The following is a 24,142-nucleotide window of genomic DNA, read 5'->3' on the forward strand; positions in this document are numbered from 1 at the left end:
AACAAGTTCGACTCTCGCCCACTGTTTTTCCGGTCGCAGAGTTTATTGACATAACCGATCATACAACTCATCACCTCTCCATCAAACGTCACCACACAGCCACCACTGCTTAAGCACAGAGACAAATTTAGAAAAAGGCAATTTTTTTTATTTGGATCTACATACTTTAGTTAGTACTAAGACTGCCACGGTTTATTGTGAAATCGTCTGAGAGTTGCTGAGTAAACTGATGCTCTATATTGGTGCACCCTTTTCGTGAGCTTACAAGAACTTAGATTTCTAATTATTATAATGCTTATGAAATCCATCATATAATAAAAGATTACTATAATGTTGACCACTTTATTACATGGGCCTTCACAGTTATGGGCTATTGTGCACAGTGCTACATGAATAATAATGATTAAAAAAATGATACTGTAATCGTGTTGAGTGTAAATTGTTTTCCTGAGGTGGACCGGTGGCTCAACAATTACGTTAGAACCCTGATCTGGTACCGTTGAGTTCCGGTAGTCGAATCTAGGCAGCCACTTGTGATGGAGCGAGGTTCTCAAGTGTATCGAGTTGACAGTCATATGCTGGTTACCAACACCGACGCAAAAATTCCATCACGTAAAATTTGGTTACGCGCAGTTTGACTAAATTCGAGCTCTGAAAATTGAAAATGAATCTGTTTGACTGCTGTGCGACGTATTATTCTCAGTGGCAGAGTAGCTGGGAGAGTGCTGCCCTCTACCCTGTAGACCAGTGGTCACTTGAAGGGATCTTTAAGTGGTGGATCTGTGATATCCACTTCCACGGACTGTTCTCTCAACATAAAGGGTTTCACTGCCCTTGGAGACATCAAAAATTGATTATTCATCTCATAACATGGTCAGGATATAAGTATGGAAAAAGACGAACACGTTTTTTAAAAGTATAACTTGTGTTCCAGTCTGAATAAAACTTATTTTAACACACACGTAGCTCAAAGACTACTGAAATACATGTTTTCACATGATTTACACAAACTATGATGTAGCACATCTAAATAAGTATTTTCTAAATTTTAAAGCCCAACAGTATATAGCCTGGTGACTGTATTTTTGGTAGCCATGTAACGATTTATCGATTGAAATTGATTCTTACGTTCCTGATAAATGTGGTTCTAAATAATTTTAGAGGCAGACAATACAAACGATACAAAACAAATGTAAAACGCAACGTGATTTCGATTACATCAGAGAGCTGAGCTTACATTGCCAAGAATCGAGAATGCCGGCAGCAGCAGCAGCCGACAACACTCTCATTAAAAAAGTGAGAAGCACAGTTCAGTTCCTGAAAAAGCTCCTCAAGCACATGGATTGAGGCGTCCGACTTGGTGACGAACAACACATGGACAACCCAAAAAGACCGGAGAGGCTAAAACAAGCATCGGCTATCGAATCGTGACGCCACATTACGACAACTCAATGAATCGTTACATGCCTAGAACTCATCCCCAGGATGCTTTGCATTGCTGCAAGATGGTGAGCGTTGCGGACGGGCAGGACTGAGCGTCGTGGCAACTCTCCGCTCGCTCATCTCGTGAGCTTCTGCAGGTGCTTGATGGCCGGGGGCACCGCCAGCGTGCCTTCGCCTTGCGGGTGCAAATAGTTCTTGAGCTTGTCGTGGGCTCCCATGATGCACGCGTTCACCTCGGCCAGCAGGTCAGCTCCCAGCACCTCCTCGGTGCGGGCACGCCAGGCCACCAGAAGTGGGTGTGGTGCCAAGGGGTCGTGGCCGCACGCGACAGGCTGTCACGCCAGACAAGACGGATGTTATTGGCAGGCGGCGGAAATATAAATTACCTTCGCCGAGTCAAAGGTCGATGCGGCCGTGACCTTTGCTTCAAAGGCGGTGACCTGCCTGAGCGGTATCGTGTCTGCCATTTGCTGTCGAAGTTCACGGTTCGAACTCAATGACCACCCCGGTTAATACTTGTGAATAGGTCCCATCGGCTACCCCGGTGGATGTTAAAGATGCCGTGATGTCGTTTGAATAAAGAGTTGAGGCAATGTCTGCCGATATCGCGGCCCAAATTTTGCCGAATTTGATAACTTACAAATCATTTAATTGCGTAAACCACGTGGCTGCATCGCCCCCTATTGGCAGACCACGACTCGTCTGTGAAACAGCGTTTTTGTGATACCCTCGTGCTGGAAGAATGGCGCAAATACCAAATATACTAAATTACTATTTTGTTAGAATTATCATTGCAAGACATGTTGTATAAAACACAAATTTCACAACCAACTATTGGGTCATGCAAACCTTTCCAAGTCTGATTATGCCACGCTTATCAGTGACAGCCAATTGGCCGTGCTTATGTTCACCCGTGGTAGAAGCCGTCTGCTCAAACTCCGCGCGTGTTAAATAAATTGCGAGATCGTAAGAATCCGGCGACGACCTCAAAACGGTGAATTGGCTTGAGCGAGGTCACCTGCATGAGCTCGCAGAGTGCCAAGATATCGGCCACCGAGATCTCCTGGCCGCACAGGAAGGGCTGGTCCTTCAGGAACTTGCACTGCATGGCGACGAGTGTATTCTCCAGGTCCTCCAGGGCCTCTTTGACCTTCTCGGGCTCCACCGGCTCCCTCGTGTATATCGGGATCAGTACCTGCAGCACGACACGATGAGCCACGCGCCGCGCTGGGTTCACACTCACACGCTGCAAACGATCTGTGCGTTCATGTGTACTGCACTGTGTGGTTTCTTTTCTTTATGGGATGCATTTAAAATATATATATATATTTTACTCATTTCTCTAAAATTTATTTTTGTGTTTAGTTTGTTGTCCTTCCCCAGCACCTTCCATTAGTACGGTTGGCTATGTACGGTGCGAAAGAAGTTCAACTTGCATACGTACATATTGCACCGCAGGGAGTTATCGACTGACTTCATCCACCTTCCAACCTCACCCGTTCCTCTCCAGGATGTTTGAGACTCTGCGTGAAGATGTAAAGGTGCAGCGCCGCAAATTTCCCGCTCACACCATTGCTGGCAGATGGGCCTCAACACTAAAAGGTGTTGTCGAGAGGGCCCCCCCCCCCACCTCTAGAGGTGTGTTTGTGGCTACTCTTTCGAGGTGATAACAATCAAAATTCCACAAAGATAAACTTAATAAAGCAACCTGCTGTACTGCCATGTCTTGACCACCTCGCAACCTAGTGAGATTTGGGAGTTTCACAAATCTGCTTTGCACCAATCCACCAACCCCTTGCCTCCGAAGTGCCGCTGGAACGCAGGCATGCAACGACACGCGCGGCTCAAATAACGATGTGTTTTCTGGTTGTGCCACGTATTGTACACCCAAGGGGTTGAACTGCATGCTGTATCACCCAAAAACACAGAGCCACACAGCACAACTGCCAAAACGTACGCAGGAACAAAGACTTTTGGTTAAAGCAGCGTACGTCCTTTTGTGTTTATGTAATAATTTCAAGTTATAACGAGCACAGTATAGGCTCACTGTCGAAAGTGAGAGAATAACTCGGGAGGCGTAAAGAACCGCAGACGGAGCAGGAAGGCAGCCAGGTGGTGAGCCGTAGTCAGAAATTGCCCAAGCTTAGGTGTTATTGGCCAATTAATAAGCGTGTACGTAGTTTATTACAGGGTTCTTCATAGCAAGGTTCGCGGGCCATTGACGGCTCCTGGTGGCCTTTAATGTGGCCCCTGACGTGCGCCCCCCGACAATACAAAAATGTGAAACCACCCCCATCATCATCATCATCGTGCTGTCAAACCCAATGGTTTCAAATGTGTGGCGGCCTTTCACACTGATGTCTTATCGACGAAATTTGGCCCCCTCCAGAAAATTTGCGAAAAACACTGCTTTACTGTGTCCCCTCTTGTTGCTCGGGTAGTGATGCGACTCTCAATGAGCGTCAAGGGTAGTGGCAGCGTGAAGCCAACCTCTAGCCAGAAGACCTTGGCGGCGTGCGGACGCACACTCGTGTGCTGCCATGACAGGTACTCGTCCACGCGTGCTCGCTGCTGGACGTCCGCCGGGTACCAGTGGTCGGGCACGAGCGAGGAGTAGCGCGCCAGCAGGTAACGCAGGATGGCCACGCTGCCAGGGTCATCATCATCAGCAGCAGCAGCAATGGTGGGGGATTTTTTGTATGTAACAAAATAATAGTAAAGATACGCGTCAGCGGTTTCGTATCGCGAGATGAAGTATCCGTTTGTAACGAGGTCACGCCTGCAGAACAGTGTGACCCCGTGTTGGAGAACAGCCCTCAGAAGCAAACATTGCAGAGCTACTTGTAAGGTTGCTATGCAATTCTCAGAGCTGGAATTTAGCTGAATTAAGTTATAAAACAATATTTGAAAACTAAAACTATTTTACTTTTTTTATTCTACCAGATAAGGCTCTTTTTCAGAAATGGCCTGGCCACAAATGATATCCCAAACAAAAGTGGCTTATCATGTGGACATTTATATACAGCCAAATACTCTAAACGCATATTTCTTAATGTGGAAGGAAAAACCGGAGGACCCAAAGAAAAATCCACGCGACCACGGGGAGAACATGCAAACTCCAAATATACAGCAGGCATCAGGGTTGGGATCGAACCCACGACCTCCTGTATACCAGGCAAGGCAGTTCACTTCTTGCCAGTCATTGGTGACCAGGCTGAGATCATCAGCTTTCTACTCTTGAGAATCCAGTTAGATCACGGATGGCTAAAATCTAAATCGTACCCGTGGGTATAGCTCTGCAGACCTTAATACCAATGTCTGTTGCACAATTTGATTTCGTAAAAAATAAATCTAAGTGGTTTCCTGTTTAAAGGAGTAAGGGTGGGTGGTGTTTTTTTCGCGTTTCCAGCTCTGAGCAAAATTTTAAGAACAAAAAAGCCAGACTTGTACAGAGTAGAGGAGGTTAGTCATTGGACAACATTAACTTAGAGATGGCCAGGTGCATTCAGCTGACACTGCTGAGTTATTGGGGGTCAAATCTGATTTTCAGCATACTGTACTTGTGATTAAACTGGGTGTTCAGCTGTGGTGAGTTGTCTCAATGGTTACACGCAAAGAAACTGTCAAGTTAAATTAAGATTTTTAGTTTGGCATGTTCCAGCCCTGGAAATCTTACTAAAATTTCGTTTGATTGACATGCGACGAGAAATCTTCGCGGGATATTAAAAGCTGTGCCCCTCGTGTGGCTAGAGAGGCCGAGTATTGAAGTGCCTTCAGATGCAGTTCTGCAACATCATCATCTTCCAGGACCGCTTGACTGACACAGGGTGATGCACCGCTCTCTGCAAGTGCAGAATGTAAATGTCTTCATCTCTTCTCACGACACCCAGTAGAACAACTGGAATACTATCTCTAAATAAAATGTTTTTTTTTTAAGTTAAGTCAATTCCCATCATTGAACATTTTCTATACGTTGCAAAGTCTGCTGATTGCCACAAAAATGCACACACACAATCCAGTTTGGTGGGGGGGGGTTGTCCTTGATGCGGGGGAGTGTTAAAACTGCAACGCTTGTAGCTCAGCCTTGGCTGACTGGTTCACTCTGTGGAATGCAAGGTTGAATGGAACACAGCGACTTTGTAAGAAGCGGCCGCACTTCTCGCCATTAGCTCACCACTCTGCAAGTGCGAAGCCATCGTCCAGGATCGCTGGCACCTTGGCCAACGAGTTCACCGCGAGGAACTCCTCGGAGTAATTCTGACCTGTGACATCAGAACACACTTTTTCAGTTACCGAAGACGATCCCAAGCACGTGCGGTGTATCTCGCGACATGCCGAACCACGCACCTAAAAACTAACCGCAAAAGCGCACAGGGGGAGCCGATACGGCACAACCGTGAAAACCCTACGGGGTAGGATGCTGGTTGACGGCCGCCCCGTGCCATCACCATCCATTACGGTTTCGTGATGCCACAATCGGTTAATCTCTGTCCTGCGCATTGGCTGATCTTTATCACTGCATCCCCGTGTAAATTATCCTCTTGCACGCATCCTTTCTGGCCATGATGTATTCTGCCTAAGCCCATTTAAAAGCAAACATCAAATTGAATGTTAAGGTGTCTACATGCGTGTGTATTGTGAACGACTCAAAATCCATCTCGATCCATAACCTGTCCAATCATAAACGTCGTGTGCTTGTGTACACCATATGTTGATAATGATGGGATGCCTGCAGGTGACAGTGCAGGTTGCTGAGATTTCTGTGCGTGGGTGCAGATGGGGGAGCACTGCCTCCGTGCATGGGGTTTTGTCTCGTCACTCTAGGGGGTCCTCACACACACACAGGAGCACGCAGAGAACGGTTAGAAATGCGAAGCAGGGACACACCTGGAAAAAGTCCTGGGCAAAGATTGAAAAATTATCCTCACATTTGCTCTAGACTGCATTTGAATAAAGGTAACATTTAAATAATTTCCAGCCATTCTCGATCAACCAATGGACACGACAGCCTTCCAAAGCATTGTCGGTCACGGTAGGATATTTTTTACCATACTTCACCATGCTGGTCAGTGTGGGTTGATGAAGAGGTTGTGGAGGCGGGGATGGATGCTCCCCCCCCCCCACCTTCAACCCGCACTGCTCAGCGTGGTGAAGTATGCCCATGCAACATACGAATCGCGTGATCAAACTGCACGCACGTGACGAGGCAATTCGGGAATTCAAACTGATGATACCCACCCCGTGCAAATCGGAATGCACGCATCCTGAGTCTCAAGAATCGACGCGTACGGCTTGCCGCTCGGGGGCTTCAAACAAACAAGAATACTTCACGACGCAATGAAGGGAGGCTAAACAGCGTTCCAAAAGCATGTTTCCTTTAAACAAACGTTAACACTTGGGGTAGACAAAATGTCAACGTCATCATCATCAGCCGTGGTCTATCCACTGCTGCATGAAGGCTTTCCGCGAGTCGCCGCCATCTCTCACAGTTTTGCGATGTATCGTCGCCCGAATAAAATATCCACTTTTAGGTTTTATTGGAACAAAAAAACCCACAAACACGAGACTGATTTTGACATCACTTTCAAGCTGCAGATGCTATGATGCGAATGGTAAATTACCAAATGAATTGCGTTTGATGCTGATACGGGTCGATTTGCAGAATTTTGACTTAATTTACAGGCAGGCAGCCCCCTTATGAGTGGAACTGAACATGCTTTAACGCTCACGACCACACGCATTGTCTCCGTTGGCATTGGCTGCGCCTTGTTAATGTCTGCCTCGGGCCAAGTTTAACAACCAAGAAATGTTCTGTAACACACGCACATGCGGTTTAAGTCGGACCTATTTATTTCCACAAACACGAGTGAATTATCTTCTTGGTTCTTTCGGTAAAGTCACGTAGAAGGGAAATAATAAAATAATAAAAATAAGACATAATAAAATACAATTCTCAAGACGTTTCGGCCACAACACAAGCAGCCGTCCTCAGGTGAAGAACAGGGCTGTCGGAAAGTCGATTCGGACGCTGTCTTTCCGACAGCCCTGTTCTTCACCTGAGGACGGCTGCTTGCGTTGTGGCCGAAACGTCGTGAGAATTGTATTTTATTATGTTTTATTTTTATTATTTTATTATTTCCCTTCTACGTGACTTTACCGTAAGAAGCAAGAAGATGAATCCCTGCAGTCACGAAAGCTTTAAATTGAAACGAGTGAATTATATGACCTCCCCGTTAATTTCAAATGCACGGGTATGCAATAAGAATTCACGGTTGTTGACCACATTAAGAAATTGGAACCGCTAAAGTTATGCCACCTTCACGTGGTACCGACAAGATTGAAAACTCATTTCTTTTTTAGAACTGCTTTCTGTGTGTGTGTGTCAAATCACGATTGTGTGTGTTTAGTTTGTTGTCTGTTTCTTGCACCTCCGGCTTCGTCGGGTCTGGGCTCATGGACTAAAAGTGTCCAACTCTCAGTAGCAGCTGCAAGGCACTCAAACAATAGTGCACTTGTGAAATCAATTAACAAACATCTGCTTATGGGAATTGCAGACGAGTACTCTATAACAACATTTATTAAGACGTCTCTGCTCCGGTTTCAACCTTTGGAGTCTTAAGCAGCAGTTACCTTTCCGTGAAACGAATAATGCTGGGTTTACATGACGCTCCATAGTAAATACAACATAAGTAATTAATTAATTAATATTTTTTAAGATGCGTACATAGTTGCGGAGAATTCCTGACTTCTTGTGTGGCCGTACAATTTGTTCGCTTTACACCGCTGCAGGGCTTCGACGAGAGAGGGGAGAGAACGGTGTTAAAGCCCTCTCTGTAGGGGGTGTTTTGGCCTACTCTTCCAGAAACACTCGCCGGACATCTCGGAAGAGGTGAAAATAAACCTACACTGGACATCTGTAAGCAATAAAAAAAAAAAGAAAACGCTTCATAGCTCATCGGATTTCTCCAGGATAAATATTCCGATTTCGGATCAACTGTGTGTGGGGGGGGGGGATTAAACAGACACGAAGACTTAACCTGTCAGAACCGTGTTCCTGAACGCGCAGAACACGTGCAGGAACACAGGGAATGCGGTGTGGTACCTTTGGCGAGCTCCACAGTCTTCTGGACGAAGGGGATGTTGTTCTTCTTGAGGAAGATCACCAGGGCTCTGCACGGCTGCGACATCAGGTCCACGTACACCTCCAGGCCCATGGCGATCAAATAACCCTGTTGCGGTGGGTTAGTTTTGAGAGGGGTTGATTGTTTTAGTTCGTTAAATCAGACTTTCCAACAAAACGGAGCAGCGAGCTACGATTGTGAGAATCCGCAGGAAGATCAGCAGCAGCAGTGAGAGCGAGTTAAGTGACACAGCGAATTGGGAAGAAAACAAAAACAACCAAAAAAAATCGATGCGACAACAAAAATATAACCAACGCCAAAAGTTGGTCGAGGCCGACGAGAGAGATGAGAGATCAGATGAGAGATGAGATGAGAGATGAGATGAGAGAGAGATGAGATGAGAGATGATGTCAGTAAAGGTTTGGCCACCGCAGCGTTCGCAAGCAGCTTTATAGACGCGGGCTGATGCTCGACCTCGGTCATCCAATCACGCCGGGGATGTTGAGGGCCCATTGGGGTGGGTTTTGGTGGGGGTCGGATGTGCGTGCGAATACATTCGGGGTTATTGTATTCCCTCCCCGTGTGTGTGTGTGGGTTTTTTTTTCTCTATCCCCCCTCTCTCTGCTTTGACGGGGTCGTTCCTAATTTATTTCTTTAGTTTATCCCAACCGCCTCTGAAACCCCACAACCCCCACGCTATTTCGCTCTTTCTCGCTCTCTCTTTCTGTGTTGCACCCTCTAGGGAGGTTTCTCGGAGTTCGTGTACCCTGAAGCGGAAATTCCAGTTAATTTGAAGTTGGGAGAGAGAGAGAGAGACGCCTTAGGTCAGGTCAGAATCATGAATTCAGCTGAGAAACCGCATTGCTGCATCGCAACTGAGGGGCCCTCGTGTGGAGGGAGAGCGAGTTGGGGGCTTGTAATAAGATGGAAACTTTGAGACAAAGAGAAGACGCATGGGGGGAGAGGGCATGGAGAGAGAGGGAGAGAGAGAGGAACACGCCGGAGATCTGGAGAGGGACGGAGAGGCAAGATGCACGAATACGTACGACGATAGTGCGTGTCCGATCGTAAACAATCGGTGCAGGCCGGAAAACACACACGTTTCAAGCAGCACAGCCAACCGTGGAGAAAATGAAAGCACTCGTCAGCGTGTGTGCGTTTTGCAAAACAAAACAAAATCTGTCAACAGTTCCTGAAAAACTGCAATGTCATCTCGTCTTGAGGCCCCCATCCAACCTATATATTTCAGCAAATCTGACTGACGAGCGAGCAGAAAATGAGACTGACAGATAACGATAGACCTGTTTGGTTCTCATTAAGACTCACCAGTTGCAATAGAGTCAACAATGCTCACTGCTGCAAAGGCTGCCTCTGGGAAACATATTTGCAGTCTCCACGTCTGTAGTTATGGCGCGCATGAGCTCGGCTCATGCGAGATTTTCTGAAAATCCATCATAACAGAAAAAGCAAGGGATGGTTAGGAAGAGATACATGGAGAGTCGGAGAGCAAGAAGAGACAAAGAGCACATGGGGACAGATAGAAAAAAACATTGACAATCGATAATGCTATATAGAACACTGTTTCACTATTTCAACTGCCACTCAAGACTTCAAAAGCATACTTCACAATGTAACGAAGCGAGGCCACAGCATTCCAATGCATGTGGTTTTTCTTTACAAACAACATCAATAATCAGTCCCTCCAGAAAAACGCGGAGTTTTTTGGTGATTGTTGCGGGCAAAAACCGTTGACTATGCGGCACGTTTTCTTAAAAAATGCGATGGAATATGCGGGATATTTATGCAATTTTATGCGATTAAATTGCGGGAACTTGCAAAAATTGCGGGAACTTGCAAAAACTGCGGTTTGATGAAAAAGAGAAAAAAAAGTGATTCCCCCAACACCCTATTCACTAGGCTACTACTTTAATGTAAAGAGTCATTTCTTATTACTTCCTATGATAAGCAAGCATACTACATCACAGAAAGTGCTGGGAATATTTAAGTTCTCATCTTGTTTTATTTCAGACCTTAACAAACAGATGGCTCAAACTTACAAAACATTGAGTCGAACAAGTTCTGTAGCTTTACAAAATGAATATGCTACAACTTCTGTAAAAATGAATAAATAAAATATTAAAAAATAAAATGTGTGCTTCCTGTTTTACAGAGGTAGCTATGTACAATAATTTGCCCCCACTGTCATGTAACACACTGGGGAACTGCTTTGCGCGGTCTTTTGCGCTTATGTTTGTTGGCAAATGAGAAAGATTTGCGGGCTTCATCATGGTTTCATTGGCATCGCGGGCTTTGCAGCTTTTCAATGATGTCGCGTAATGAGTGACGTCACTTCATAACGTTCCCATGGCAACAGGGGAAATGGCTGCGCTTGTGTGAAGTAAACGCAACATTTTTCAACTTTCTGCTAAGATATGTGTTTTTTTGCAACGAAAATGCGGGGATTATGAAATCATGCAAGCCCGCATATTTTGCGCGCGGAAATCTGCAATTTATGCGGCGAAAGTGCGGCGTATTTGAAAAAACGCGCCCCCCGCATAAATATGCGGACTTTGGCTGATTTTGCGTGAAATCTTGCGATCGCATAATCGCGTTTTTCTGGAGGGACTGAATAATTGACCGGGAGTAGCGTTATAGTCAACATCATCAGCAGCAGCAGCCATGATCAGGCCATTGCTGGCTAAAGGCTTCCCCAAGACGTCGCTATCGTGCACGTTGTTTTGCGATGTCACAGTCTATTGAGAACTGCACACCAGCTGAATGTTTTGCTCCATCTCCACGGTGCAGTGTCCTCTGGGACACGTTCTAATCAGTGGCTGCCACTGTCACTCATCCTTGACCTGCATGAGCCATCGTGCCATCTAGCGACGTGTCCTCCTGCCCTGACTCCACTCTTCTTAATCGCTGTTGTAAAAAAATGACAGAGATAGAGGCAGATGTAACCAGGGTCGTAGAGCGATGTGGAGAGAGCGACCACAGAGACATGGAGATAGATTGATAGAGGCAGACATGGTTGGCTACATATGGTGCAAAACACATTCCTGCGGAGGGAGCTGGTAGGAACGTTGGGTTGCTCAGTCAATGGCCAGGGTCAACGGCGGCGTGGTGTATTCCGCAAATATGCCCGATTGTGAGGGCGGGCACAAGCCGGAATGAGTAGGTGAAACGTTGAGTTTTATAAGGGCACCACGGGGTGACCAGCCCCTCCCCACCCTCCCCACCCTCCCCACCCAGCCCCTCCCTACCCTCCCATCTCCCCACCCAGCCCTTCCCCACCCCACCCAGCCCCTCCCGCCCCACCCTCCCCTCTCCACCCAGCCCCACCTCTCCCATTTTTGGATGCACGACGGACGGATACAATAATCCCCTATGGGCTGGTGGAACCAGGAGGTTCCTACCAGTATTATATGCTCACAGTACAGTCATTCATCGTTATACAGCAATTCAATCAAGGCCGTAGCCATGGAGTCAACATTGGGGGGGACCAAATCTTCCAGGGGGTCTGGGGTCCCCCCCCCCCCGCCCAGAAAAAAAAATCTAAATTTGAAAACTAATTTCCTGCCTAAAATATAAAAAAAATACTAACACATGGGATGGACTTTTTATTAATTTTTTTACAATAATGCCTAAGTGTATTGTATTACATTGCTCTGTTTTTTTCTTTTTTTTACCTTTTCTTGTTTCATTGTATGTAATGGCAGAGATGAGGGATTAATAAAGTACAACCATAACCACAATCATATAAACAGAAATATATTTTATAGCAATATATTGGGGGGGGGGGGGACATTTTGAGCATATTTGAATATTGGGGGGGATGTGTCCCCCCCAATATATATTATAATTACGGCCTTGAATTCAATATACGTAATTTCGCTACAACGTAACTTATAAGTTAGGGAAGGAACTTAAAAAGAGTGCCCCTACCACTGTTATTAAGCATATAAAATTTTGTTCTCCATTATGAAAGTACTTTTTGAAAATTTGCTGCATTCTTAAAATAGGATTTCATATACGCAATTTCGTTTTACGGACACATTTTCAGGATCGTATATCTTCTTGGTTCTTTCGGTAAAGTCACGTAGAAGGGAAATAATAAAATAAAAAAAATAAAACATTAAATATTTCTCACGACGTTTCGGCCACAACGCAAGCAGCCGTCCTTGCGTTGTGGCCGAAACGTCGTGAGAATTATTTCATTATGTTTTATTTTTATTATTTTATTATTTCCCTACTACGTGACTTTACCGAAAGAACCAAGAAGATGAATCCCTGCAGTCACGAAAGCTTTAAATCGAAATTTAGGATCGTATACGTTACATATGTCGAGGGATATCCCGCTACTTGCCCCAGCAGTTCGTTAAAAGGCTGAACAGGGGACTTTTGTTATTGTTGTATGCGCACCACCTTACGCTCCCAGTGACTTCGCTTGAACCGCGAGCCATGTACAAGAACATCAGTGGCAATTGTTATCCGAACCTGGCACGGGTGTCCTTTAGGGCAGCAGTCCCCACCCCTTTTTTGGCACCAGGATCCGGTTTCGTGGAAGACAATTTTTTCACGGACCGGGGGGTGGGTTGGTTCATCATTGGGTCTTTCTTCCTTTTCAAAGAAGCTCTCCAGCGATGTTTGTTTTGTACTCATTCTGGCTCTAGGGGTTAGCAGCTTGTGGGCTTGCCAAAACTGTGACTGAGATAAGTGAGCAGTGCGGGAAAGAGGCGCGGATGGAAGTGGTCAATAATAAAAGCATTGGTGGACCACGCACGGACTCACCCCTCTCACCTCCTGCTGTGCGGCCCGGGGGTTGGGGACCCCTGCTTTAGGGTAGACTCAGCCAAAACATGGACTGATTTAACTTGTGGGATTGTCTCAATAAAAACGATGTTGCCGTCTACTGGATAAACTTAGGAACTACAGTGATTAAGCAGGACGGTTGCGGAGTTATCGACTTTGAGCCAGTAGTGCAAAAATGTCTTACAGTAAATGAACCCCACAAGATGGCAAATGCCAAATATAGTTGTATAGAAAAATATAATCTGTAGTAAACATACATGCATGGTAGGTAAGTCATCCTGGAAGCTTCGTATGAATATTATTCCCAAAGAATTAACGCAGCGTGCTTAATCGAGAATATAGGTTTGTAAAAAAAAAACAATGTGATATGAAACATCGAAAGAATATTAATATTATTGGAACCTCATTTGCCAGTAGAAAAATATGATAATTTATTTTTTACCCTTTTATCTGGCAACAAAACTGTCACCTTTTTTTACAAGGAGTCATGTTTGCATTGACCACAATACCTGCAGTCGTAATGCAAACAAAAACATAACATTATCAGAGTTATGTTTTTTGTTTGCATTACGACTGCAGGTATTGTGGTCTATGCAAACATGACTCCTTGTAAAAAAGGTATCAGTTTTGTTGCCAGATAGAAGGGTAAAAAAACAATTACGATATGAATATTATAAAAATAGGACGTGCATATATAAAACGTGCGGTATATTCGTTAAGTTTTAAGTCCCTGGTGGACACTGCGTTTGCCAAACCAGGTGGTACCAATCACCCCGTTGGCTCATGGACATAATACGGTGGTGACATCTATTGGCTGACTTAACAAACATCACGATGTCACTAAATATATACATTATTACAGTACTACATATCTACCAATGGGGAACTGTTAATATGTCAAGTCTAGACTGCTCGTCTAGAAACATTTGTAAAACTTGTTTTCTTCCAGGGCCCCATGGTATAGGGATTTTCAAACTAAAGTTCACTGGCCGCCATAATATGAAGGGCCGTTACCCAAAACGTCGCCTATTATATATATGTTTTCCTCTCTATCGCAGTATCATCGGCGAATGTTTCGAGTTCTTTGTTGCATTGTCCACCACTGCCAACGCAGTATAACAAAAAAAAGTGTATCCCTTTACGCCAATGTCCTGCCAGCAGAAGGTGAATGGGTAAGCCGTATCAGTCGATCGGTAGGTCGCGTCTGTTGGGGTAAAGTGTGGGCACGCCACATCTACCAGGACGTCTGTGGGACCGTCCATAAATGACGTCACGCGATTTTGTACGATTCTTGACCCCGCCCCCCCATTCGTCACACGGCGTCACAAAAAGTCAGACCCCCCCCCCTCAAATATGACGTCACAAAGCTCTGCCCCCCCCCCCCCCCAAATAAAAAAATGCTTTAAATCGCTTTAAACTATCGTCATTGTAGTGCGTATTTAATGTGGCGCTGCACTCGGATGTTGTAGGAGAAAACATTTATTAAAAAGTCTATTTAATTAAGTAGAACGTGTTGTCTATATTTATTTAAAGTTGCGCATTTTGATATGACGTCACATTTCTCAACCCCCCCCCCCGTTGTCACACATCGTCACAAATGTCTGACCCCCCCCCCCGCCCCCCCAGGTGCGTGACGTCATTTATGGACGCCCCCTGTTTAGTGTGGAAGAGTAAGCCAAATTCCCTTTGGGGTGGTTCTCCAGCCTCTCGAGCGCCCTATAGTGGAGGCTCTTCCGCCGACAGTGGCGTGAGGACGCTGTTGCAGCGCTGCGCTTTTAACTTCAGCCAGCAGAGGACGCGCTCTGTACTCTTTGTCCCGCCGTGCAGAATCCAACAATCTGTAAATAAATTAGTTTTAATCAATGTGTACATAAATTAGTTTTAATCAATCTGTACATAAATTAGTTTTAATCAATCTGTACATAAATTAGTTTTAATCAATCTGTACATAAATTAGTTTTAATCAATCTGTACATAAATTAGTTTTAATCAATCTGTACAGAGCGAGACCTCGTCGGATGTACACAAGAGTAGAGACGACTACGTTGCTCGACAACCTAATGAACTGACATTCCAAATATGCAAATTAACCACCAAGGATCTTAATTGTCCACAAGAGTTCACCATTGTGTGCCGATGTATATGAATGGATGACATTCCGTTGATGCAAATAACATAATGCGGGAATGTAAATGTGATTGAAGAGGTCTTGTCCGTGACTGCTCTCTCACATCAATCATCACCGCTCGCTCTAAGTTGGCTAAATTACATTCCGTTAATCACACGATGACGTGACCCAGCGCTTGCTGCAGTGGATCACGGTTCGTATCCAGCGTCCGCCCTGGTTAGTCATAAACTTGATCTTTTTATTCAGATTTTATTTATTTATCCTGGAGAAATCCGACGAGCTATGAAGCTCTTTTTCGCAGATGTCCAGCGGTTTTTCAAAGACGTCCAGTAGTTTTCACTTATTTCCAGTAGTTATATCTGCGGGTGTAATAACCATAACATATGGATATACCCTTATAAAATAAAACAAGTAGTGTTGAGTAGGATAGATACGAATGGTCTCAATTATATTGTTTTGTTTCACACTAGCCACAATGATGAGGATGGAAATGATAATTGTTGAATCAATAGTTGTGAGATTTAAGTTATTTTGGTTAGGAAACTTGGCACCACAGACTCGAGTCTAATTTGTATGATCGTATCAAGTGTTCTTTGGACCGAGTGGCGCTCTGATTTATAATATATAACACTGGTCAACAAAAAAAAAATTCTGGCCTGGAGTTTTGCAGCTGTTTTAGACTAATTTCAGGGTGCTGATTCCAAATCTGATCTCAGATTTGCTCTATCACATCTCATTTTATGCTATCGGCATACCCCATTTTCATTGATTTTACCCTAAATTAACTCTCTCACTTATGATTGCAAGTTGTTGCGAATCAGTGACTGCTTTAGTGTCAAAATATGGTGCTGTATTTTTAGGATAGTGTGTTTATAATATAATTTTATGTAGATATCCACATTTATTTAATATTTTTCTTCTGCAGTTTTTATTGAAAATGCAATATTTGATATCTCAAAAACCTGTGATAGACAAAAACTGATGCCAGATTTGGAATCAGCACCCCAAAATTACCTTAAAACCGTTGGAATACCTTATGCCAGAAAAAGTGTGTTGACCAGTGTATAATAGACTTGTTTTCATTAAAATCTGTCTCTTGGTGTGAGATTGAAGAGGTATTAAATCCATCCGTTACATGCGAGATATCTTAAGCATCTGGACACTAAGGCTGGCTTCTGTCATTGTGTTTAAAGAATAACTCATACTCTGGATAAAACAAATATAAAAATTAGTGACAGATACCTGTCGGTAAGATCACCTAAAGTCATTTGTAAGAGTAGGGCGTTGTGTGTGAACGTCATGGCACATTTCTCCACGTGGCAATCGTCGCCCCTACCCTGATACGAAAACTTGTCAAGACCCTCATGAAGAAAGAGGCATGATGGCACTCAGTTGATACTTTCCTCGGTAAACAACAATAAGAAGAAGAATCTCATGGCATGTTTTGCCAGTATGAAAGTATGAAAACTAAGAATAGGTTTTACGCTTTCTGGCAATATAACATTATTACCTACTATGATCAGCAAGAAATGTCTGTCCGTCCCGCACGTGACGTCACTCCACATGAGGCCCACCCCCTGTGCGTGACGTCACTGCACATGAGGCCCAACATTGATAGTCGAATATTTCGGATAGAATCAGTTTTTTAAATTACTAACCCAAATGATTTAATGGTTTGTTATTGAACCACGCGGAGGCCTGGTGAGATTAATCGTTAGGCAGATTAGATGCAATTGCGAATTTAATACGTAAAATGCAAAATACTGCATCAAATTAACATCGATTCTCCTATTTCGTTGCGTTCAAGAATCGATTGGGTAACGATTTAAGCGAATTATACATGAAAGCATTGAGCAAATGTATTTGTAAGCCATTGTAACGAGCGAGATAGGACGATGTTATGGATGGAGATGGTACAACAAGCGAGATATACTTTCCAATAGATGGCCGAGAGGAAATACAAACAAACGGTCGATTCCACCATTGGAACCTCATTTGCCAGTAGCAAAATATGATAATTGTTTTTTAAATCCTTTATATTAAGTTCACTTGCTTGCTTGCTTGCGCTCTTACGACCGTGCAAATCTTTCGGTCGTTTTTTAACCCACTTCCCGTGATCTAATCGAGCTGACATTTTGCACACAGACTCGTTGTGCGTGACAATTTATTTTCAACATTGTAGGATTTTTTTTATATTTAATTACCAATTGCTTAATGGTGGCAGGCAATCATCTGACCCATAGGTGGCAGCCATCTCAAGCCAGAGGACGAGAGGACTCTAGCCGCCACGCATATAAAGGATTTATAGTGAAAAACTTTGTTTTTACGGGTTAATTTTTTTACCCTTTTATCTGGCAACAAAACTGACACCTTTTTTTACGAGAAGTCATGTTTGCATTAACCACCATACCTGCAGTCGGAATGCAAACAAAAAACATAACTCTGATAATGTATGTGAGACTAGGCTCTAAAGAAAACTGTCTCGGGTGTGGACCAATCAACTTCAAGGACTGTGCATACATTATCAGAGTTATGGTTTTTGTTTGCATTCCGACTGCAGGTATTGTGGTCAATGCAAACATGACTCCTTGTAAAAAAAAGGTGTCAGTTTTGTTGCCAGATAAAAGGGTAAAAAAACTATTATTTAACGGTAGATTATTAATTCTATTTGCGATACGAAATCGTGATCATTAACGGTATTGCTGGGGGGAAAAGTGAGTGCAGTGATGGGTACTTGACGCACATCCCATGCTGATTTAGTGATGGGAGAGAGTTGTGGTGAAAAAAAAAACAGGTTTTACCCTTTCTGGAAATAAAACAGGTGTCAAGATGTGCAAACACCAAATGGAGACCTTTTGCAAAGAGTCATGTCTGCATTAACCACACGTACATGCAATGTGTTGTTGTGTTTGAAAATCTTAACACCTGTTTTATTGCCAGAAAGGGTAAAACCTATTCTTCTATTTTTCATACTTTGATACTGTCAAAAAAGATCCCATGATATAGCTGCTGACCCCGAGCTTAATTGTTCTTATTCGTGTATTCATTGGTGATGTAAGCCCCTTTTAAACCTGTAAATTAATTGGATATAACGACGATGTGGAATTAAAGATGCGGTAATTGTAAAGTATAAGAGATGCCATTCTGGGAGGGAAATTTGGCCTTCTCTTCCACGCCGGTCAAGACGTTTGGGAATAAGTTCGGCGTACTCACAATTTGTCCCACCACCACCAGACACGCCTGTGGTGGACTGTAACCCAAATACGTTTGGGGTGGTTGGTTGGTGGTGGTGAGATTCAAAAGCGAATAAACACAAACCCACACACAAACTCGCACACACATAGACGTGTGTACACACACACGTGTACCCACACACACACGTGTACCCACACACACATACACGTGTGTACACCCACACACAAACCCACACACACACAAATCCACACACACATACACGTGTGTAACCACATACACACACAAACCCACACACACACATACACGTGTGTACACCCACACACAAACCCACACACACACGTGTACCCACACACACATACACGTGTGTACACCCACACACAAACCTACACACACACAAATCCACACACACATACACGTGTGTACACCCACACACAAACCCACACACACACAAATCCACACACACATACACGTGTGTACACCCACACACAAACCCACACACACACAAATCCACACACACATACACGTATGTACACCCACACACAAACCCACACACACACAAATCCACACACACATACACGTGTGTACACCCACACACAAACCCACACACACACAAATCCACACACGCATACACGTGTGTACACCCACACACAAACCCACACACACACAAATCCACACACACATACACGTGTGTACACCCACACACAAATCCACACACACACACGTGTGTAACCACATACACACACAAACCCCCACGTTAATCGGTGCTTTATTTATTAGCGGCTTAAGTAATCGGTAGCAATGGTTGAGTGTTGAGGTTCGTGAGCGGTTTAAAGCGCCCGGAAGTACGTCACGAGGAGGGGGCGGGGCGGAAGGGGGGAGACGCGCGGGGCCGGACTTGCGGGTGGGCGCGTGAGTGGACGTGGGTACACACACACACGTGTGTTTGTGTGGGTTAGTGTGTATGTGTGGGTTAGTGTGTGTGGGTTAGTGTGTATGTGTGTGGGTTAGTGTGTGTGGGTTTGTGTGGGTTAGTGTGTATGTGTGGGTTAGTGTGTGTGGGTTAGTGTGTATGTGTGTGGGTTAGTGTGTGTGGGTTTGTGTGGGTTAGTGTGTATGTGTGGGTTAGTGTGTATGTGTGGGTTTGTGTGTGTGTGTGTGTGGGTTAGTGTGTGTGGGTTTGTGTGGGTTAGTGTGTATGTGTGGGTTAGTGTGTGTGGGTTAGTGTGTGTGGGTTTGTGTGTGTGTGTGTGGGTTAGTGTGTGTGGGTTTGTGTGGGTTAGTGTGTATGTGTGGGTTTGTGTGTGTGTGGGCTAGTGTGTGGGTTTGTGTGTGTGTGTGGGTTTGTGCGTGTGTGGGTTAGTGTGTGTGTGTGGGTTTGTGTGTGTGTGTGGGTTAGTGTGTGTGGATTTGTGTGTGTGGGTTTGTGTGTGTGTGGGCTAGCGTGTGTGTGTTAGTGTGTGTGGGTTTGTGTGTGTGGGTACACTCGCGTGTGTGTGTGGGTTTGTGTGTGTGGGTTTGTGTGTGTGTGTGGGTTTGTGTGTGTGGGTTTGTGGGTTAGTGTGTGTGGGTTAGTGTGTGTGGGTTTGTGTGTGTGTGTGGGTTAGTGTGTGTGGGTTTGTGTGGGTTAGTGTGTATGTGTGGGTTAGTGTGTGTGGGTTAGTGTGTGTGGGTTTGTGTGTGTGTGTGTGGGTTAGTGTGTGTGGGTTTGTGTGTGTGTGTGTGGGTTAGTGTGTGTGGGTTTGTGTGGGTTAGTGTGTATGTGTGGGTTTGTGTGTGTGTGGGTTTGTGTGTGTGTGTGGGTTTGTGCGTGTGTGGGTTTGTGTGTGTGGGTTTGTGGGTTAGTGTGTGTGGGTTTGTGTGTGTGGGTTTGTGTGTGTGTGGGCTAGCGTGTGTGTGTGTGGGTTAGTGTGTGTGGGTTTGTGTGTGTGGGTACACTCGCGTGTGTGTGGGGGTTTGTGTGTGTGTGGGTTTGTGTGTGTGTGTGTGGGTTTGTGTGTGTGGGTTTGTGGGTTAGTGTGTGTGGGTTAGTGTGTGTGGGTTTGTGTGGGCTAGTGTGTATGTGTGGGTTAGTGTGTATGTGTGGGTTAGTGTGTGTGGGTTTGTGTGTGTGTGTGTGGGTTAGTGTGTGTGGGTTTGTGTGGGTTAGTGTGTATGTGTGGGTTTGTGTGTGTGTGGGTTAGTGTGTGGGTTTGTGTGTGGGTTTGTGCGTGTGTGGGTTAGTGTGTGTGTGTGGGTTTGTGTGTGTGTGTGTGGGTTAGTGTGTGTGGGTTTGTGTGTGTGGGTTTGTGTGTGTGTGGGTTAGCGTGTGTGTGTGTGGGTTAGTGTGTGTGGGTTTGTGTGTGTGGGTTTGTGGGTACACACGCGTGTATGTGTGGGTTTGTGTGTGGGTACACTCGCGTGTGTGTGGGGGTTTGTGTGTGTGTGGGTTTGTGTGTGTGTGTGTGTGGGTACACACGCGTGTATGTGTGGGTTTGTGTGTGGGTACACTCGTGTGTGTGTGGGGGTTTGTGTGTGTGTGGGTTTGTGTGTTTGTGTGTGTGGGTACACACGCGTGTATGTGTGGGTTTGTGTGTGGGTACACTCGTGTGTGTGTGGGGGTTTGTGTGTGTGTGGGTTTGTGTGTTTGTGTGTGTGGGTACACACGCGTGTATGTGTGGGTTTGTGTGTGGGTACACTCGTGTGTGTGTGGGTTTGTGTGTGTGTGGGTTTGTGTGTTTGTGTGTGTGGGTACACACGCGTGTATGTGTGGGTTTGTGTGTGGGTACACTCGTGTGTGTGTGGGGGTTTGTGTGTGTGTGGGTTTGTGTGTTTGTGTGTGTGGGTACACACGCGTGTATGTGTGGGTTTGTGTGTGGGTACACTCGTGTGTGTGTGGGTTTGTGTGTGTGTGGGTTTGTGTGTTTGTGTGTGTGGGTACACACGCGTGTATGTGTGGGTTTGTGTGTGGGTACACTCGTGTGTGTGTGGGGGTTTGTGTGTGGGTGTGTGGATACACACACCTGTATGTGCGCAGGTCAACACGTCTGTGTGACAGGTTGTTTGGGTACACATGTTTGTGACGACGTGTGTGTGTGTTTGTGCACATGCGGTTGTGTGTACACTGTGTGTGTGTGGTTGTGTAAATGTGGTTGTGTGTACACGTGAGGTAGTGTACCCGTGGTGACGTGTGCCTGCGATGTTACGTATGGTTGTGTATAGAGTTATATAAGACAACACTTATGATATCTGCTTTCCATAAGTGCTGTACGTGTAGTCTGTGTTCTGTGCAGCTTTGCACGTCTTGCTCACGAATCGTCGTGAAGTTAGATTTGGTCGGTGAACTTTTTGTACTTAACATTTATTTTGCTCCTTTCACATTGGGCGCCGTTGACGCCTTAAGGATATTGAGTTATAAACATCGGAGATTATTATTCGAGTTGAATATAAATAAGCCGCGGTGATTGGGTCTAGAGCACATTGGTGTTGCAACCAAAATAACAAGAGGGAGCACGTTTTGTTCTAATTCAGTAACCAAAAAAACAACCACACGCAACACCATCCTTTGTATTCTTTGTTTCTTTCGGTAAAGTCACGCAGATTAAAATAATAATACAAACTAAAGTTATAAAAACTAATAAAAACACAGTAATGTAGACTGTAGCCTGGTTATTAATCGGAGTGAGTGTTCTGGCTAATCTATAATGTTGACTGTAGCCTGGTTATTAAGTTGGGTGAGTGTACTGGCAGTTTATAATGTAGAGTGTAGCAATGGTTATTATTTTTCATTTTTATTCACTTTATTTTAATTATTTTTCTATCTACGTGACTTTACCGAAAGAACCAAATAATACAAATATTAGTGACAGCTGTCAAAAATTGACTGTGTCCCTCCGTGGCAAGCCACGATATAGGACGTTGAGCTGGCAAGCAATCGGCGGCTGTAGGGGTCACAGGTCATTGTGTGCCCGCGCCAATAGACACGAGACTGGTCAAGCATGTGGTGGTTGTAGGGGTCACAGGTCAGCGTGTGACCATGCCGATAGACACGAGACTGGTCAAGCATGTGGTGGTTGTAGGGGTCACAGGTCACCGTGTGACCTCACCGACAGACACGAGACTGGTCAAGCATGTGCCGGCTGTAGGGGTCACAGGTCAACGTGTGACCGTTCCAATAGACACGAGAGTGAAATCGGTCAGCCACGTTCACTCGGACCAAAGACAGGTCCTGATCCTTGCCAGGCTTGCCATGTTGTTGGAGCCAAGCTTTTTCTGCTGTTATATTGAGCGTTACCATTTATCGTGTATTGTATCTATATATCAGCCCAAGCCTCCTGTAAAACACGTGACCCCCCCCCTCACCTGAATCCCTCTCCTGTCCGCCACCCCTTGTGAAAACAGACGCCGCTCCTCCGTAAAGCAGCATCAAGGCCCTGATGCAGCCTCTTCCTCCCCATCCTCATCTCTCCTAACCCCTTTGTTCCTGTTTCTCCCTTTTCCATCCCCCACATTTCCCCCCCAATTTTTTGAAATCTTCTCTCTCCCCTTTTACTATGCATCCACGACTCTACTCCCCCTTCCTGTGGTGTTCCACCGTTACAAAGTTGCAAGTAGTATTCACCCCTCCCCCACCCCCCGAACTTTTATCAAGGTCTGCCATGGATTATGGTACATTTCAATGGACTATCATCAGGTGAAATGACTTTAATGATGAAAGAAAGTGCACTGTAAAAAGCTGAGGAGCAACATTATTGGCCTGCACATGAAACCCTAATCTGACTACGACACCCCTCTATGAAACGAGTAATGTTCCCCGCCTGGGCGTGGTTGCCGTGAGCAGCCCATAAAGACGTGTGCTTTGTCGATTACCATTTACAGTAAGGTTTCCTGCCGTGTACAGAGATTTAAAAAAATTTGCGTGACTAGTTGATCATTTTCAGACGACAGTGCTATCGTAGGTGTGGTAAAGTAGGCGACGCCGCTGCCTTCACTTGCTTCCTCCGCCTGTTGTTGCTGTTCCCTCGGTTATCAGGTTTGGAAAATGCTTTTCTCATGAAGTTGGGTTTTTGGACGCACAATGATAGCGAGAGTGTTTTACGAGCAGTCTGCTGTGAGCACGAGTGGAGACGACAGAGGTCCACTACTCGCAAAGTAGGACGTTTTGGCATGAGATATGAGGATACAATCTCTTTGGCACTTTTCTAAAAAGTCTTTTAACGTTAAGTTAGCAAGTTGTAGTTTTCCATTGTTCGTACTGGGGACTTTACCATCATCATCATCAACATCATTAAGGCAAAACTCGAATTATTCCTTGGGGTCATTTGTTACGTGCACTTTGACGTACCTCTTCTCACATCCACTGTCATCGTCATTATCAAGAATTTTGTTCCATTGCACAGCGTGACGCAGCTCCTTCCCTGTGCCAGGACGCAGCGCTCGAAGACGAATGAGCGCCGTCGACTGAGAG

The 24,142-nt window shown here is 45.0% G+C and overlaps 1 protein-coding gene across 1 annotated transcript; it reads right to left on the bottom strand.

Moving 5' to 3' along the window:
- Positions 1 to 24: 24 nt before the first annotated feature.
- LOC144933063 (glutathione S-transferase theta-3-like) lies at positions 25 to 24,141 on the bottom strand. Its single transcript, XM_078857557.1, has 6 exons — positions 24,020 to 24,141; positions 8,546 to 8,672; positions 5,618 to 5,705; positions 3,934 to 4,090; positions 2,462 to 2,638; positions 25 to 1,775 (listed from the first exon to the last, which is right to left on the bottom strand). The coding sequence occupies exons 2-6, from the start codon at positions 8,655 to 8,657 to the stop codon at positions 1,560 to 1,562; spliced, it is 750 nt and encodes a 249-aa protein (XP_078713683.1). The 5' UTR covers positions 8,658 to 8,672; positions 24,020 to 24,141; the 3' UTR covers positions 25 to 1,559.
- Between the last annotated feature and the right edge of the window lies 1 nt (position 24,142).

This window comes from Lampetra fluviatilis, chromosome 6 (genome assembly GCF_964198595.1).
Source record: "Lampetra fluviatilis chromosome 6, kcLamFluv1.1, whole genome shotgun sequence".
Taxonomy (NCBI): Eukaryota; Metazoa; Chordata; class Hyperoartia; order Petromyzontiformes; family Petromyzontidae; genus Lampetra; species Lampetra fluviatilis.

What these genes read in the sequence shown, in the direction of transcription:
- LOC144933063 (XM_078857557.1), bottom strand. Translation starts at nt 8,657, where the DNA reads ATGGGCCTGGAGGTGTACGTGGACCTGATGTCGCAGCCGTGCAGAGCC. An exon ending in GACTGTGGAGCTCGCCAAAG is followed by an intron (nt 5,706 to 8,545) that starts GTACCACACCGC and finishes CTGATGTCACAG; the next exon opens with GTCAGAATTACTCCGAGGAG. An exon ending in GGCTTCGCACTTGCAGAGTG is followed by an intron (nt 4,091 to 5,617) that starts GTGAGCTAATGG and finishes TGACCCTGGCAG; the next exon opens with CGTGGCCATCCTGCGTTACC.